The sequence below is a fragment of the Pseudophryne corroboree genome, chromosome 3 (assembly GCF_028390025.1).
Source record: "Pseudophryne corroboree isolate aPseCor3 chromosome 3, aPseCor3.hap2, whole genome shotgun sequence".
NCBI lineage: Eukaryota > Metazoa > Chordata > Amphibia > Anura > Myobatrachidae > Pseudophryne > Pseudophryne corroboree.
The window spans coordinates 577,696,072-577,713,919 of record NC_086446.1 but is presented as its reverse complement, the minus strand read 5'-3'; the positions used below and the strand labels follow the sequence as shown (position 1 = coordinate 577,713,919).

Genomic DNA, 17,848 nt, shown 5'->3' with positions numbered 1-17,848 from the left:
ACTGAAGAGCTGAAGTCTTCTGCCGCCTTTGAAGTCTTCTTTCTTCTTCTACTCACCCGGTTTCTATCTTCCGGCTCTGTGAGGAGGACGGCGGCGCGGCTCCGGGACGAACGGCGAGGGGGAGACCTGCGTTCCGACCCTCTGGAGCTCATGGTGTCCAGTAGCCTAAGAAGCAGAGCCTATCACTTAAGTAGGTCTGCTTCTCTCCCCTCAGTCCCATGATGCAGGGAGCCTGTTGCCAGCAGTGCTCCCTGAAAATAAAAAACCTAACAAAATTCTTTATCAGAGAAACTCAGGAGAGCTCCCCTGTAATGCACCCAGTCTCCTCTGGGCACAGGATCTAACTGAGGTCTGGAGGAGGGGCATAGAGTGAGGAGCCAGTGCACACCCATTCTAAAGTTCTTTATAGTGCCCATGTTTCCTGCGGAGCCCGTCTATACCCCATGGTCCTTACGGAGTCCCCAGCATCCTCTAGGACATAAGAGAAATAGTATTTTAAATTACCTACCGGTAAATCATTTTCTCGTAGTCCGTAGAGGCTGCTGGGGTCCATTTTAGTACCATGGGGTATAGACTGTTCCGCAGGAGCCTTCGGCACTTCATGACTTTTTAACAGTGCGCACTGGCTCCTCCCTCTATGCCCCTCCTGCAGACCTCAGTATAGGAACTGTGCCAGAGGAGACGGACAACTTCGAGAGAAGATTTTACATTAAACTAGTGGCGAGATTCACACCAGCTCACACCATACAAAACATGCCTCCTAACATGGCCTTCAACATAACCCATGCTAACGTGCATGCATAACGCAACAGCACGTTAGCATCTTAACACATAAGAACCTGTGTAAAAAGACTAAACGTAATTCTGCAGGAAAAATGAGCACTGGGCGAGCGCCCAGCATCTTCTACGGACTACGAGAAAAGGATTTACCAGTAGGTAATTAAAGTCCTATATTTTCTCTTACGTCCTAGAGCAGGCTTTTCAACCAGTGTGCCGTGGCACACTAGTGTGCCGCGACCAGTTGCAAGGTGTGCCACGGAGCCAGAGCCTGCACCTTCAGAATGAACTGTTGGCCCGGGCTCTTTTTAGAGGATCAGTCATGCTCCGGCCGTGACCTATGCCTTGAAGACGTGGTGGTGTGATATCCTAGGTCACGGCCGCCGCGTCTACCACCCAGCCAGCCCAATCGCCTGCTTACACATCTTCCAGTTCCCGGCTGCATACACAGCTTTCCTTGCCAACCCACATCCACACCTGCCCGACCGCCCCCTGCTCAGTATTTGCAGCACTCCACTATGAACAACCCCTGCAACCGAGGGACAGGGAGGAGGACAGCTGACCGGTAGGGGCTAATATTTGTTATTTTATTTCTCCTGTGGGGAACAATAGGATTTATGTGGGGAGAATAAGGCTTTATATGGATTTATGGGGGGGAACAATGTGAATAATTAATGTGGGGAGCAATAGGATTTATGTGGGGAGCAATAGGATGTGTGTGTGAGCAACATGATTTATGTGGGGAGCTACTGTGTAGGCCAATGTATGTGTGGATTTTTTTTTTTTTGCTGTGAGGGCCAATGTGTGTTTTATGTTTTTTTCTGTGGGGAACTTATGGTGTGCCTTGGGAATTTTTAAATATTGTTCGGTGTGCCGCGACTAAAAAAAAAAAAGGTTGAAAATCACTGTCCTAGAGGATGCTGGGGTCCATTTTAGTACCATGGGGATGTACCAAAGCTCCCAGTACGGGCGGGAAAGTGCTAATGTTCCTGTAGAACTGACTGTCCAAACTGAAGGTAGTCAGCAGCCAAGGTGTCAAACCTGTAAAACTTAGCAAACGCGTTTGCCCCTGACCTAGTAGCTGCTCGGCAAATTTGCAACGCCAAGACACCCCGGGCAGCCGCCCAGGAAGAACCCAATTTCCTTGTAGAGTGGACCTTTACCGAACTCGGTAACGGCAATCCTGCCGTGGAATAAGCGTGCTGAATGGTACCTCTGATCCAGCGCATTAGTCTGCTTAGAAGCAGGACCCCCAATCTTGTTGGTGTCATAGAGGACAAACAAAGATTCCGTTTTCCTTATCCGAGCCGTTCTTGCAACATAAGTCCTCAACGCTCTGACGACATCCAAGGACTTTTGAAACGGCTGAGGTGTCAGAAGCCACTGGCACCACCACAGGTTGGTTGATATGGAAAGAAAACACAAACCTTTGGAAGAAAATGCTGAAGCGTCTGCAGTTTAGCTCTATCTTCATGAAAAATCAAATAAGGACTCTTGTGTGACAGAGCCCCTAATTCAGACACTCGTCTGCCTGAAGCCAAGGCCAACAGCATGACCACTTTCCAAGTGAGAAACTTCAACTCCACCTCTTGCAGAGGCTCACACCAGTCCGATTTAAGGAACTGCAACACCACATTAAGATCCCATGGCGCCGCAGGAGGCACAAAGGGAGGTTGGATGCGCAGAACCCCCTTCACGAACGTCTGGACCTCAGGAAGGGAAGCCAACTGTTTCTGAAAGAAAATGGACAAGGCCGAAATTTGGACCTTGATAGACCCTAATCTCAAGCCAGCATCCACAACCGCCTGTAGAAACAGGAGAAGACGTCCTAATTGAAACTCCACCGCAAGAGACTTCTTGGATTCACACCAAGATACATATTTTCTCCAAATACGATGGTAATGTTTGGACGTTACCCCTTTCCTGGCCAGAATAAGTGTGGGAATGACTTAATTGGGAATACCCTTACGGGCTAGGATCTGGCGCTCAACAGCCACGCCGTCAAACGTAGCCGCGGTAAGTCTTGATAAACTAACGGCCCCTGCAGAAGCAGGTCCTCGCAAAGAGGAAGAAGCCGAGGAACTTCCAGTAGTAACTCCTGAAGATCTGGATACCAAGCCCTCCTTGGCCAGTCTGGAGCAATGAGAATTGCTCGAACCCTTGGTTCATTTGATGATCTTGAGAACTTTTGGTATTAGCGGAAGTGGAGGGAACAGATACACCGAATGAAACACTCACTGGGTCACCAGTGCATCCACTGCTATTGCTTGTGGTTCTCACGACCTGGAACAATATTTCTGAAGCTTCTTGTTGAGACGTGATGCCATCATATCTACTTGAGGAACGCCCCAACGATTTGCCACCTCCGCAAAGACCTCTGGATGGAGGCCCCATTCTCCTGGATGGAGATCGTTTCTGCTGAATAAGTCTGCTTCCCAGTTGTCCACTCCCGGAATGAAAATTGCCGACAGAGCTTTTGCATGTCTTTCTGCCCAGAGGAGTATTTTTGTCACCTCTGCCATTGCTGCTCTGCTTTTTGTTCCGCCCTGACGGTTTATGTAAGCTACTGCCGTTACATTGACTGACTGGATCTGTATGGGACAACATTGAAGAAGGTGTGCCGCTTGATGAAGGCTGTTGTACACAGCTCTCAATTCCAGAATGTTTATGTGAAGGAGTACTTCTGGACTTGACCATCCTTGGAAGCTTTCCCCTTGCGTGACTGCTCCCCAACCTCGGAGGCTTGCATCCGTGGTCACCAGGATCCAAGTCATAGAAACATAGAATTTGACGGCAGATAAGAACCACTTGGCCCATCTAGTCTGCAAGTCTGAATCCCGAACCTGCATCCCTCCAGGAGGTGAGAACTTTGAAGCCGCCACAAGAGTGAAATTCTGGCTTTTGTCTACAGGATTATCCTCCGATGGATGTTTACATTGACTCCTTTCTTGCAAAGAAAACCCATCACTCTATCACCTTGGTGAATATTCTCGGAGCCGTGGAGAGTCCGAAAGGCTGTGTTTGGAACTGGTAGTGGCAGTCCTGCACCGCAAACCTCAGGTATGATGCGGAGAGTAGATGGGAACATGTAAATAAGCATCTTTGATGTCCATTGACACCAGAAATTCCTTTTCCTCCAAGCTGGAGACCACCGCTCTCAGGGATTCCATCTTGAATTTGAACCTTTTCAAATAGAGGTTCAGAGTCTTTAGGTTTAAAATCTGTCTGACCGAGCCATCCGGTTTCGGCACTACAAACAGGCTTGAATAAAACCCTTTTTCCTGTTGTGACACAGGAACTAAGTAAATTACGTTGTCTTGACATAATTTCTGTATTGCGTTCAGCACTTTTGTTCTGTCCTGAACAGAAGCTGGTAAGGCTGATTTGAAAAATCGGCATGGGGGAAGGTCTTGAAATTCCAATTTGTACCCTTGGGATACTATCTGTAATACCCAAGGATCCAGATCTGAGTGAACCCACACCTGGCTGAAAGACCGTAGACGTGCCCCCACCCAATCGTATTCCAGTAGGGGATCCCCAGCATCATGCTGAGGTTTTAGCAGAAGTAGCTGTTGACTTCTGCTCCTGCGAGCCTGATGGGGTTGTAGATTTTTTACCTCTTCCTGCGAAGAAGGGGGTACCCTTTGACTTTAACTTGTTGGGCCGAAAGGACTGCATCGTATGAGCATGATATCCCTTCCTAGGTTGAGCAATTGCGGAAGGCAAAAATGCTGACTTGCCTGATGTAGTTGTTGAAATCATGGCATCCAGCTTGTCTCCAAAGAGGACCTCTCCATTGTAAGGGAGCGCCTCAATATTCTTTTTTTTATTCCGCATGAGCATTCCATTGGCGGATCCATAGCACCCTGCGGGCTGAAATCGCCATAGCGGAGGATCTTGAACTTAGCAACCCAATATCCTTCATAGCTTCAACTAAGTAACCTGCAGCATCTTTGATACGGCCGAGAGTTAGGACGATTTCATCCCTGTCAAGTGTCTACGTTAACAAGCAAGTTGTCAGACCATTTTTTCCACAGCATTACCCACCCACGCACAAGCAATGGTGGGCCTGAGCACCGTTCCGTTAGCCGTATATATGGATTTTTGGGTTGTTTCTAATTTACGGTCAGCTGGATCTTTTAAAGATGCTGAACCAGGGGCAGGCAAAACAATTTTCTTAGACAGCTGAGAAACGGAGGTGTCTATCATTGGGGGTGTCTCCCATTTGTGCCGGTCTTCCTCAGGGAAAAGGTACGCTACACATATCCTTCTGGGAAGGGTAAATTTCTTCGCTGGATTAGACCAGGATTCTTCAAAGAACGCATTCAAATCCTTTGAAGGAGGAAAAGTCACAACCTGCTTTCTGCTTTATATTTAATTTAAAATAATCCTTTTCCTCTGGGACCAGTGTTGTTTCAGGAAACGCCAACACTTCCTTTATAGCGACTATCATACATTGTATGCTTTTTGCTAATTTGGGGTCTACCCCTCAAATCCCCAGTGTCGACGCCAGTATCGGAATCTGTGTGTCTCCCCTTGCATTATCTAGGCCAGAGACCTTTTCTGGGAACTGGATGATATGTAGGGGTCAGTAAACAGTGCATCCTCCACAGACTGCCTCCAATATTTAGTCTGTTGTTCAGACTCCGAGAATTTCTTTGCCAGCACAGACATTCTCACCCACTCCAGCTCCTTCTGAGAGGGAAGGGCCACCACATTACCCTCTTGTGCATCTAAAATGGGTTCTTCCTGGGAAGAACCCTCCCAATGTCTGACATGTTACACACTTGTACACACACACACACCCCTATCACACAGGGGAGCTATTGGGGACAGACCCACACTAAAGTATGTCAGAGAGACACAGAGGGATTTTGCCAGTCCCCACACTGCGCCTTATTATGTGAATTGTGGAAATAATACCCACTTACAGCGCATATACCAATAATAGGCCCACAGACCTAATTATAATGAATACTCTCTGCCCCTTCTATAACACCCTGTACTTGTATCAGCGTTGCCATGAGGAGAAACAGTGTTCAGGAGCTTTACTGGCGTGTCTGCAGGAGAAAAATGGCACACAGTGAGTGTTCTGGCAAGTCTGAGGAGAAGCCGGGCCCTTCAGCCTCAGCAATGTAATATTTATACTGGCTGGGGATGGCACATCAGCGGCTGTACATGTATGTGCCCTTTTTGCCAGTGAGAGTAAGGTTTTAAAACATGCCCTCAGAGCGCGCCCCCCCCCCCCCCCCCCCCTTGTGCTGAGAGACATGGCGCGCAGCTTCCCGCTGCTACGCATGTACATGTATGCCGCCAACGATGTCCTCTCTGCAGGACTCCGGTAAAATACTCACCAGCCTTCTGACTTCTGGCTCTGTTAAGGGGTGGCGGCAGTGCTGTGGGAGTGAACGCTGGCCAGGCTTGGGCTGTGTTCAGTACCCTTCAGAAGCTAATGGTGTCCTGTCAGCGGAAGCAGAACCATTGAACTAATTGAGAAGTTGGTTCCTACTCAGCCCCTCAGCCCCCCCCCCCCGCTCCCTAAGCAGGGAAGCTGTTGCCAGCAGCTTCAATGTAAAATAAAAAAAACTAACAAAGTATTTTTTCAGCAAAGCTCTATAGAGCTCCACTAGAGTGCGTCCAGTCTCCTGGGCACATTTTCTAAACTGAGGTCTGGAGGAGGGGCATAGAGGGAGCAGCCAGTTCACACTGTGGAAAAGTCTAAAAGTGCTGAAGGCTCCTGCAGAAGAGTCTATACCCCATGGTACTAAAGTGGACCCCAGTTCCTCTAGGACGCAAGAGAAATAATAAATGTTTAATAAGAAAACTGAAGAAAACTCTCCGGAGCTGCAGAGATCCATCCCCAAAGTATAATAATTTATGAAATGCAGAATGATTTAGGAAATCTGGTGATCTGTGAAAAGGATGCTGTAAACCCATTACAGAGGTGTGAAATATTTTCTCCCAGTCATCTTGTATCAATGACTAACAAAGACACTTTTCCGCCACTTTAAAACAATCTTTTTGGTCATTAAAATACATAAAGCAGTGAGCTGTAACCAGATACACTAAAGGGGCTGCACTGGACAGATATATAACCTGAAGTAGTGAACACCACCCTTAACCCCTTTAGTTAAGAAAAACATTTAATCAAAGACACATTTAAAATGTGATATATTACAGATAAGTGTTACAAGTTAAAACCAAACAAATCTAACAGGGTTATCTGCAAGTGAAGGCTTGGGTGGCAGCATGTGGCTAAAGGGTCGCTAACTGCTCATATAGGATACAAAGTGTAGCTACTTGTTGAGATAAGTACGAAGAACAGATCAATAGTCCAAGCTATAATCTTACAGAAAGTAGTCCGTACCAACACAAAACATCACCTTTCTTTGCGGGCTGCTCCTCCTCATCACTGCTACGCTCTGCCTTCTTTGCATTTGCCTTAGGGGTAGACTTATTCACATTTTCTTTCTTTGCCACTGTGGGTGGAGGCACTGCACTGTACGGACCTAACCATCATGGAGAGAAAATTATAGATACTTTGCCAAAACAACAAAATTCTACCAAAAAGATCCACAAGATATGCACCAAAGCTACTGCATTGTGAGATGATTAGCACTGCTCAGCAAGGCTTATTGGGAGATAAAAACACAAGGAAAGTAGGTTAGGTAGAAACTGGTATACAAGCATTGGAGCGGTCCAATTGCTTTAATTAAAAAGACCATGAACATTATTGATTAGCTATCTGATAAACCTCTCAAACTTTTATGTAACAAGGCTCAACCTGTTACAGGAAAGCCTGTAGATTCAAAAGGGACACCGTGCCTACCTGGCTTTGGTTTAGTCTTTGCTGCTGGTTTTGCACATTCAGAGTCGGAAGAGTCGTCGTCGCTGCTGGAGCTTTTCTTCCCGCTGACTGCTTTTTTCACCGGGGGTTTAGTTGCTGCAGGGGACTTAGCCGGAGGAGTTTTTGTAGCAGTGGCCTGCAGCATACATGAATAAACAGGTTCCATCCTTCGCAAATAAAGGGCATGCTACACAAAGCAATGTGATACGGGGACACTAGCAGTAAAGGGCGGTACTCACGGAGCGATCGCTGCTTAAAATCTAAGCAAGCTGACTAGATTGCTTAGATTTTAAGCAGGATCGCTCTGTGTGTAGCCCCCACAGCGATAGCTATGCGCAGCCCCGCGCATCTCTATCGCTGGTGCTAGATTGGCCTGCAGTGCAGGCCAATCTAGCAGGTCGCCCATTTCACCCGCTGGGTGAAATGAGCGGGCCCCCCGTACGCTCAGCACAGATCGCGCTGTGCTGAGCGGTTCGCTAAGCACACATCTCTCCTGCATCGGCTGGTGAGTACCGGCCTTTAGGATCATCCAACGCAACATTAGTTGTCTAACCCATTTATAATCGAAGCCAACTCATTATACAATCTACATGTGCCCAACTAGGTTGCTTATACCGATATGATTCACTACTGACCAAGAATAACAAATAGAGCCAGTTATCACAAGTGCATCAGAGCACTGCAGTGCTTATGCAATAGAATGATTATGGTGTAGCAGGAAGCATTATAACTCCCATTCACTTCCATGTTACACTGAGTGACCGGTACTTCTCTACAGACTACCACGGTTTTCTAGTAACAGAGACCTAAATTCACACAGTTGAGCCTGCCAACGGGGCTTCAGGCATATGCAGTGCATGTAGCTGAGAATGCTTTTAGCCAATTATTCAAGATAAAAGCTGCTCTGAAATGGTAGAAACATCTTACTACTAACTTTGTATCTGTTGCCCTTCGCATTCAGACGTCTTAATATGCCAAGTGTGAACGTCACAGCAGGAGAACCCAACCGAAACACAGTATTGCAGGTTACAGCATTACCTTTGCTGGTGTGCTGTCATCTGACTCTTCACTGCTGCTGCTGTCAGACTTCCTCACCTTTGTAGATGGTGTTGTCTTTGCTGCAGCTTCAAAAAGAAAATACAGATCTTTCATCACATTTTTTTTTTAGCAGTCCATCATATGTGATCTTTTCACTCATGTTAAGCATAGGCGCTAGCGGGAAATTTATCAATTAGATCACTTTCTTGTGAGACAATTCTGAACATTTTTATCTTTTAATAATTTACAATCATATGTTGTGTGGGAGTTCAGAGGGTTTCACGCAAGACTGATGAGCGGTGACCAGGGGTGCAAATGACTGGTGTCCTTCCTCAAGCAATCTGCTTTTTAGAAGGGAAACTCATAAGAACTATTCTACTTAGACAAGCCATCACTAAGACAGACTTAAGACTGTCTAATGAAGATCTGACACGCGGATAAAATAAGAATTTACTTACCGATAATTCTATTTCTCGGAGTCCGTAGTGGATGCTGGGGTTCCTGAAAGGACCATGGGGAATAGCGGCTCCGCAGGAGACAGGGCACAAAAAGTAAAGCTTTAGGATCAGGTGGTGTGCACTGGCTCCTCCCCCTATGACCCTCCTCCAAGCCAGTTAGGTACTGTGCCCGGACGAGCGTACACAATAAGGGAGGAATTTTGAATCCCGGGTAAGACTCATACCAGCCACACCAATCACACCGTACAACTTGTGATCTAAACCCAGTTAACAGTATGATAACAGCGGAGCCTCTGAAAAGATGGCTCACAACAATAATAACCCGATTTTTGTAACTATGTACAAGTATTGCAGATAATCCGCACTTGGGATGGGCGCCCAGCATCCACTACGGACTCCGAGAAATAGAATTATCGGTAAGTAAATTCTTATTTTCTCTATCGTCCTAGTGGATGCTGGGGTTCCTGAAAGGACCATGGGGATTATACCAAAGCTCCCAAACGGGCGGGAGAGTGCGGATGACTCTGCAGCACCGAATGAGAGAACTCCAGGTCCTCTTTTGCCAGGATATCAAATTTGTAGAATTTTACAAACGTGTTCTCCCCTGACCACGTAGCTGCTCGGCAGAGTTGTAATGCCGAGACCTCTCGGGCAGCCGCCCAAGATGAGCCCACCTTCCTTGTGGAATGGGCCTTAACCGATTTAGACTGTGGCAGGCCTGCCTCAGAATGTGCAAGTTGAATTGTGTTACAAATCCAACGAGCAATCGCCTGCTTAGAAGCAGGCGCACCCAACTTGTTGGGTGCATACAGTATAAACAGCGAGTCAGATTTTCTGACTCCAGCTGTCCTGGAACATATTTTCAGGGCCCTGACAACTCCTAGCAACTTGGAGTCCTCCAAGTCCCTAGTAGGTGCAAGGCACCACAATAAGCTGGTTCAGGTGAAACACTGACACCACCTTAGGGAGAGAACTGGGGACGAGTCCGCAGCTCTGCCCTGTCCGAATGGACAAACAGATATGGGCTTTTTTGAGAAAAAAACACCAATTTGACACTCGCCTGGTCCAGGCCAGGGCCAAGAGCATGGTCACTTTTTATGTGAGATGCTTCAAATCCACATATTTGACTGGTTTTAAACCAATGTGATTTGAGGAATCCCAGAACTACGTTGAGATCCCACAGTGCCACTGGAGGCACAAAAAAGGAGTTTGTATATGCAATACTCCCTTGACAAACTTCTGGACTTCAGGAACTGAAGCCAATTCTTTCTGGAAGAAAATTTACAGGGCCGAATTTGAACCTTAATGGACCCCAATTTGAGGCCCATAGACACTCCTGTTTGCAGGAAATGCAGGAAACGACCGAGTTGAAATTTCTTTGTGGGGCCTTCCTGGCCTCACACCACGCAACATATTTTCGCCACACGTGGTGATAATGTTGTGCGGTCACCTCCTTTCTGGCTTTGACCAGGGTAGGAATGACCTCTTCCGGAATGCCTTTTTTCCCTTAGGATCCGGCTTTCCATCGCCATGCCGACAAACGCAGCTGCGGTAAGTCTTGGAACAGACATGGTACTTGCTGAAGCAAGTCCCTTCTTAGCGGCAGAGGCCATAAGACCTCTGTAAGCATCTCTTGAAGTTCCGGGTACCAAGTCCTTCTTGGCCAATCCGGAGCCATGAGTATAGTTCTTACTCCTCTACGTCTTATAATTCTCAGCACCTTAGGTATGAGAAGCAGAGGAGGGAACACATACACCGACTGGTACACCCACGGTGTTACCAGAACGTCCACATCTATTGCCTGAGGGTCTCTTGACCTGGCGCAATACCTGTCCCGTTTTTTGTTCAGACGGGACGCCATCATGTCCACCTTTGGTATTTCCCAACGGTTTACAATCATGTGGAAAAAACTTCTCAATGAAGTTTCCACTCTCCCGGGTGGAGGTCGTGCTGAGGAAGTCTGCTTCCCAGTTTCCATTCCCGGGATGAAAAAACTGCTGACAGTGTTATCACATGATTTTCCGCCCAGCGAAAAGTCCTTGCAGTTTCTGCCATTGCCCTCCTGCTTCTTGTGTCGCCCTGTCTGTTTACGTGGGCGACTGCCGTGATGTTTTTCCCACTGGATCAATACCGGCTGACCTTGAAGCAGAGGTCTTGCTAAGCTTAGAGCATTATAAATTTACCCTTAGCTCCAGTATATTTATGTGGAGAAAAGTCTCCATACTTGATCACACTCCCTGGACATTTTTTCCTTGTGTGACTGCTCCCCAGCCTCTCAGGCTGGGCTCCGTGGTTACCAGCATCCAATCCTGAATGCCGAATCTGCTGCCCTCTAGAAGATGAGCACTCTATAACCACCACAGGAGAGACACCCTTGTCCTTGGATATTGGGTTATCCGCTGATGCATCTGAAGATGCGATCCGGACCATTTGTCCAGCAGATCCCACTGAAAAGTTCTTACGTGAAATCTGCCGAATGGAATTGCTTCGTAGGAAGCCACCATTTTTACCAGGACCCTTGTGCAATGATGCACTGTTTTTAGGAGGTTCCTGACTTGCTCGGATAACTCCCTGGCTTTCTCTTCCGGGAGAAACACCTTTTTCTGGACTGTGTCCAGAATCATCCCTAGGCACAGCAGACGTGTCGTCAGGATCAGCTGCGATTTTGGAATATTTAGAATCCACCCGTGCTGATTGTAGCAGTATCCGAGATAGTGCTACTCCGACCTCCAACTGTTCCCTGGACTATGCCCCTATCAGGAGATCGTCCAAGTAAGGGATAATTAAGACGCCTTTTCTTCGAAGAAGAATCATCAATTCGGCCATTACCTTGGTAAAGACCCCAGGGTGCCGTGGACAATCCAAACGGCAGCGTCTGAAACTGATAGTGACAGTTCTGCACCACGAACCTGAGGTACCCTTAGTGAGAAGGGCAAATTTGGGACATAGAGGTAAGCATCCCTGATGTCCCGGGACACTATATAGTCCCCTTATTCCTGGTTCGTTATCACTGCTCTGAGTGACTTCATCTTAATTTGAACCTTTGTAAGTGTTCAAAAAAAATTTTTTAGAATAAGTCTCACCTAGCCTTCTGGCTTCAGTACCACAATATAGTGTGGAATAATACCCCTTTTCTGTAGTAGGAGGGGTAATTTAATTATCACCTGCTGGGAATACAGCTTGTGAATTTTTTCCCATACTACCTCCTTGTCGGAGGGAGACTTGGTAAAGCAGACTTCAGGAGCCTGCGAAGGGGAAACGTCTCGACATTCCAATCTGTACCCCTGGGATACTACTTGTAGGATCCAGGGGTCCTGTACGGTCTCAGCGCCATGCTGAGAACTTGTCAGACGCGGTGGAACGCTTCTGTTCCTGGGAATGGGCTGCCTGCTACAGTCTTCTTCCCTTTCCTCTATCCCTGGGCAGATATGATCTTATAGGGACGAGAGGACTGAGGCTGAAAAGACGGTGTCTTTTTCTGCAGAGATGTGACTTAGGGTAAAAAACGGTGGATTTTCCAGCAGTTGCCGTGACCACCAGGTCCGATGGACCGACCCCAAACAAGTCCTCTTCCTGTATACGGCCATACTGTGCCGTTTGGAATCTGCATCACCTGACCACTGTCGTGTCCATAACATCTTCTGGCAGTTATGGACATCGCGTTTATTCATGATGCCAGAGTGCAAATATCCCTCTGTGCATCTCGCATATATAGAAATGCTCTATAGTCAAGAAAATACTGTCCCTGTCAAGGGTATCAATATTTTTAGTCAGGGAATCCGACCAAGCCACCCTAGCTCTGCACATCCAGGCTGAGGCGATCGCTGGCCGCAGTATAACACCAGTATGTGTGTATATACTTTTTATTATATTTTCCAGCCTTGTCAGCTGGTCCTTGAGGACGGCCCTATCTATAGACGGTACCGCCACTTGTTTTGATAAGCGTGTGAGCGCCTTATCCACCTTAAAGGGTGTTTCCCAACGCGCCCTAACTTCTGGCGGGAAAGGGTATACCGCCCATAATTTTCTATCGGGGGGAACCCACGCATCATCACACACTTTATTTAATTTATCTGATTCAGGAAAAACTATGGTAGTTTTTTCACATCCCACATAATACCCTCTTTTGTGGTACTTGTAGTATCAGAAATACGTAACACCTCCTTCATTGCCTTTAACGTGTGGCCCTAATAAGGAATACGTTTGTTTATTCACCGTCGACACTGGATTCAGTGTCCCTGTCTGTGTCTGTGTCGACCGACTAAAGTAAACGGGCGTTTTAAAACCCTTGACGGTGTTTTTGAGACGTCTGGACCGTACTAATTGTTTGTCGGCCGTCTCATGTCGTCAACCGACCTTGCAGCGTGTTGACATTATCACGTAATTTCCTAAATAAGCCATCCATTCCGGTGTCGACTCCCTAGAGAGTGACATCACCATTACAGGCAATTGCTCCGCCTCCTCACCAACATCGTCCTCCTACCTGTCGACACACACGTACCGACACACAGCACACACACAGGGAATGCTCTGATAGAGGACAGGACCCACTAGCCCTTTGGAGAGACAGAGGGAGAGTTTGCCAGCACACACCAAAAACGCTATAATTATATAGGGACAACCTTATATAAGTGTTTTCCCTTATAGCATCTTAATATATATATAAGCATATCGCCAAATTAGTGCCCCCCCTCTCTGTTTTAACCCTGTTTCTGTAGTGCAGTGCAGGGGAGAGCCTGGGAGCCTTCCCTCCAGCCTTTCTGTGAGGGAAAATGGCGCTGTGTGCTGAGGAGATAGGCCCCGCCCCTTTTTCGGCGGCCTCGTCTCCCGCTCTTAACGGATTCTGGCAGGGGTTAAATATCTCCATATAGCCTCCGGAGGCTATATGTGAGGTATTTTTAGCCAAAATAGGTATTCATTTGCCTCCCAGGGCGCCCCCCTCCCAGCGCCCTGCACCCTCAGTGACTGCCGTGTGAAGTGTGCTGAGAGGAAAATGGCGCACAGCTGCAGTGCTGTGCGCTACCTTTAGAAGACTGAGGAGTCTTCTGCCGCCGATTCTGGACCTCTTCTTACTTCAGCATCTGCAAGGGGGCCGGCGGCAAGGCTCCGGTGACCATCCAGGCTGTACCTGTGATCGTCCCTCTGGAGCTGATGTCCAGTAGCCAAGAAGCCAATCCATCCTGCACGCAGGTGAGTTCACTTCTTCTCCCCTAAGTCCCTCGTTGCAGTGATCCTGTTGCCAGCAGGACTCACTGTAAAATAAAAAACCTAAGCTAAACTTTCCTAAGCAGCTCTTTAGGAGAGCCACCTAGATTGCACCCTTCTCGGCCGGGCACAAAAATCTAACTGGCTTGGAGGAGGGTCATAGGGGGAGGAGCCAGTGCACACCACCTGATCCTAAAGCTTTACTTTTTGTGCCCTGTCTCCTGCGGAGCCGCTATTCCCCATGGTCCTTTCAGGAACCCCAGCATCCACTAGGACGATAGAGAAATGGGGGTTCTTACATTTCTGTACTGGGGGCTTGGTGGCAGGAGTTTGCTTTTTCTTTGGTGCTTCATCCTCTGAACTGCTGGAGACCTCTGCTTTTTTCGAAGGTGGGACTTTGGCATTTACTGCCTTTGGCTTGGGTGTGGCCTTTTTCTATACACAGGAAGAAAAACAAATCTAGTTAGATGTACCAATATAATTTCTCCTCATTGATCAGCATAGTATCAGGTGATGTGACGAGTCTAAGCAAACAGCATCAATTTGTCATTCTAGCAAACACAATTAGCGATGAAATCAGTAGACTGAATAACCTGCATGTCAGTCAGCCTCCAGACTTATACCATGCAACCCTCACAGGGCCGCTGTGGCACCCAACAGTTTAATGGTTGAGGTCGCATTGTGAAATGGTTCAACCCCCAATTCTACAGCAGGGGTCTTTATGTACAAATATTAATAAAATCTGTAATTTTAATGGATAACTGTCACTGCATCATGCTAATCCCAGTGCTAAAAAAGAATTTAGCAATGCCCCGGGACCTGTGTCAAGACAGATGTTTTGATAGCGTGAAAATTACTGGGCTGAACCGGCAACTGCAGCATTCCGTTTGGCAGCTAAATGCGCACAATGTTTGTGTAACAATATGCATTTAATAAAGGCTTTAGAATTAGAGGGACTGTGCAGTACTGTGAGAGGAGTACATAAAACAAATAAATGCATGTATTATTTAACATGTATATATTATTTAAAATGCATCTGAAATGAAACAGAGGCACTGCAGCCAGGAAAGCTAGATATCAATCTGCAGTGCAAGGGTGAATAAAGCACCAGAGTATAAAAACAGTGCACACATTAATATTTAAATTGTAAAATATTTTACCATGAATGTATTTAATTAAAACATATCTTACCTTTCATTCTGGTGGTCCAGAGGCAAAGCTGTAGCAGAAGCCCTGAACTCCAGAGGAGACCACCACACCAGCCGCTATATTTAGCGAGTTGCTGAAGGGACTTAGGCCACCTCCCGAGTTTGTGTTAACTCATGAGGTGCCAGCGGAACCTGCAACTGCAGCCAGCTATTTGCTATAATGGAGCAGTGATGGGACCAGCATCAAAGACACTGCTGTCAGCGGATCTGATCATTCTGCCTCTGGAGCCCAAACTCGGCCTGAGGTGGTGATCATGCAACCCCAGCATAATAAAGTTTTGAAGGAAAATACTGTCTCAATCCAGCACCTGGGGAGTAGTCAAGTGCTGGACCTCTTTGACAGCCCTATATTGTGTATATTCTGACCATCAAGAAGTGTAACTCCTGCATACTGTGTGTACTTGCTACCTTTCATTGTCCTTTTTCAGAACATATACTTGAGCTAAATAAACAATCACGTTTCTATGAACACCTGCATCTGTATTCTGTGCCTACAGATAAGCATCAAACAATTACACATTCTCCGGCTGTCCTGCAATTGAGTCCAGTGTCTCCAAGATCAGGCCTGCTGCCCACTATGAAGTGCAGTACCGATCCATAGGAAATGGCCATTGGGGAATTAGGACACACTAACCAGGAGGTATTGCAGCAGCAGTGTGACCACACATTCTTAAGTCAGCACTCCAGGTGCCAGTGGAAGGAGCATGGGAGAAGCAGTTACAGGCGCTAGTGTAAGAACCTACTGGAACAAGCTTTTCCAGGTGCCAGTATAGAAGCCTAACGGAGGCAGCAAGATACTTGACCAAGCAGTGACGTTGAGAAGGGAATCCATATACCCCAGTAGTGGCGAAGTAACCTCTACCCAAATTTAGACCGCTTAACAGAATAGGGTAATTTGGTTAAAATCTGGGATAGACCGTGAGACCAGGAAGTAGTATATACACAGAGCCATCTTTATCTTGGCCTCTAATAGGATTAACTGAGCCAGGGCAGTCTGTCTTAATCCCCTGCTGTATTGTTCTCTCTTATTATATTGCATCTGAGAACAATAGATGAAATGCGTATGCTAATAAACCATGGTGTGACTAGGCACAGCAGAGAAGCCAAGATAATTGTGGCTCTATCTGTATGTAGTGCTCATCTTCTGCACACATTCTTAGATGGACAAATGGCTAAAATTTTGTAGATTTGTTTTAAATAGATGTCAGCCATTTAGAATATGAATGTAAATGCTCTTACAGGAGGTGCTTTCTTATTAGTTTCCTCTTCAGAGTCCGAATCATCACTGGAGTCCTCACTGCTGCTTTTGACTTTCTTTGGAGGCAGAGCTTTGACGATTGGCTTTTTGCCTCCTGTAACTGCTAAAAGGAGAACATACGAGAGAAAAAGCATCAAACACACCAGTAACGCAAAATTAGTTTGCAGGTCTTTTCGTGTTTGTTCATCTTTGGTCATCATTGCTGTCTAGTTTGCAGGAGACTCAGTTTAATTCTGACAGGGTACTATCTGTGTGGAGGTTACACATTGCTCTGACTATTCAGGGTTCCTATCACTGTTCAAATACATAATGGTAGCTGAATTGGCTACTGACAAAAAATGATGGACACTGTTTGGTGTGTTGTAGCGCTTTTAAGAGTGCAAAACACACTACTCAGGGATGGAGGTGAATGACTAATACCCCTTTTCCACTAGCTCAAAAAACACGGGTAAATGCACGGGGGCGCGCATTTACCCGTGTTTTTGGCAAGTGGAAAAGGGTCAACCCGGATCAAGTGACCCGTGAATCCTACCCGGCTATTTACCTGAGTAGGACACGGGAATGATCCGGGTAGGGTGTAGTGTAAACGGGAGCCGTGTCGATGCGACACGGCTCCCGTTTACACTGCATGGATGGGCGGCGCTGGGAGATCATGTGATCTCCCTGCGCCGCCCCTGCCGTGTAGCTAGAAGCGTCACCAACCCGGCATATGCCGGGTTGTGACTGCTGATGGGAAAGGGACCGAGCACGGGTCGCAGCAGGGGGCAGCTCCCGTGTCAGGCTCCCGGCTGCGACCCGTGCTCGTAGGTGTAAAAGGGGTATGAATGTCTGGAGCACTATTTGGAAGGTGAATGGAAACCACTTTAGACATTTACTATCCCCTGCATTACCCTCAACAAAAAACAAAACTACTATAGTAGTTCTATAGTGTAAATATAATTGTAAACTAAAACTCAAATTGTACAAAATGTATACTTCATTATATATCTGATGACTAGATCATTGTTCCGTAATACAAAGCCTAAAGTTTAGTATTGGTCTGAGTTCACTATAAATT

General features: G+C 46.8%; 1 protein-coding gene across 2 annotated transcripts in view; it reads right to left on the bottom strand.

The window, feature by feature from the left end:
• NOLC1 (nucleolar and coiled-body phosphoprotein 1) overlaps window positions 1-17,848 on the bottom strand; it is a 149,791-nt gene that overhangs the window by 98,287 nt on the left and 33,656 nt on the right. For both annotated transcript variants that reach the window (XM_063961382.1, XM_063961381.1), the window contains exons 4-8: window positions 16,773-16,894; window positions 14,625-14,760; window positions 8,663-8,748; window positions 7,607-7,760; window positions 7,161-7,286 (exon numbers count right to left, since the gene is read on the bottom strand). In XM_063961382.1, the coding sequence (XP_063817452.1) occupies window positions 7,161-7,286; window positions 7,607-7,760; window positions 8,663-8,748; window positions 14,625-14,760; window positions 16,773-16,894 (624 nt within the window). The remainder of the gene's footprint in view (window positions 1-7,160; window positions 7,287-7,606; window positions 7,761-8,662; window positions 8,749-14,624; window positions 14,761-16,772; window positions 16,895-17,848) is intronic.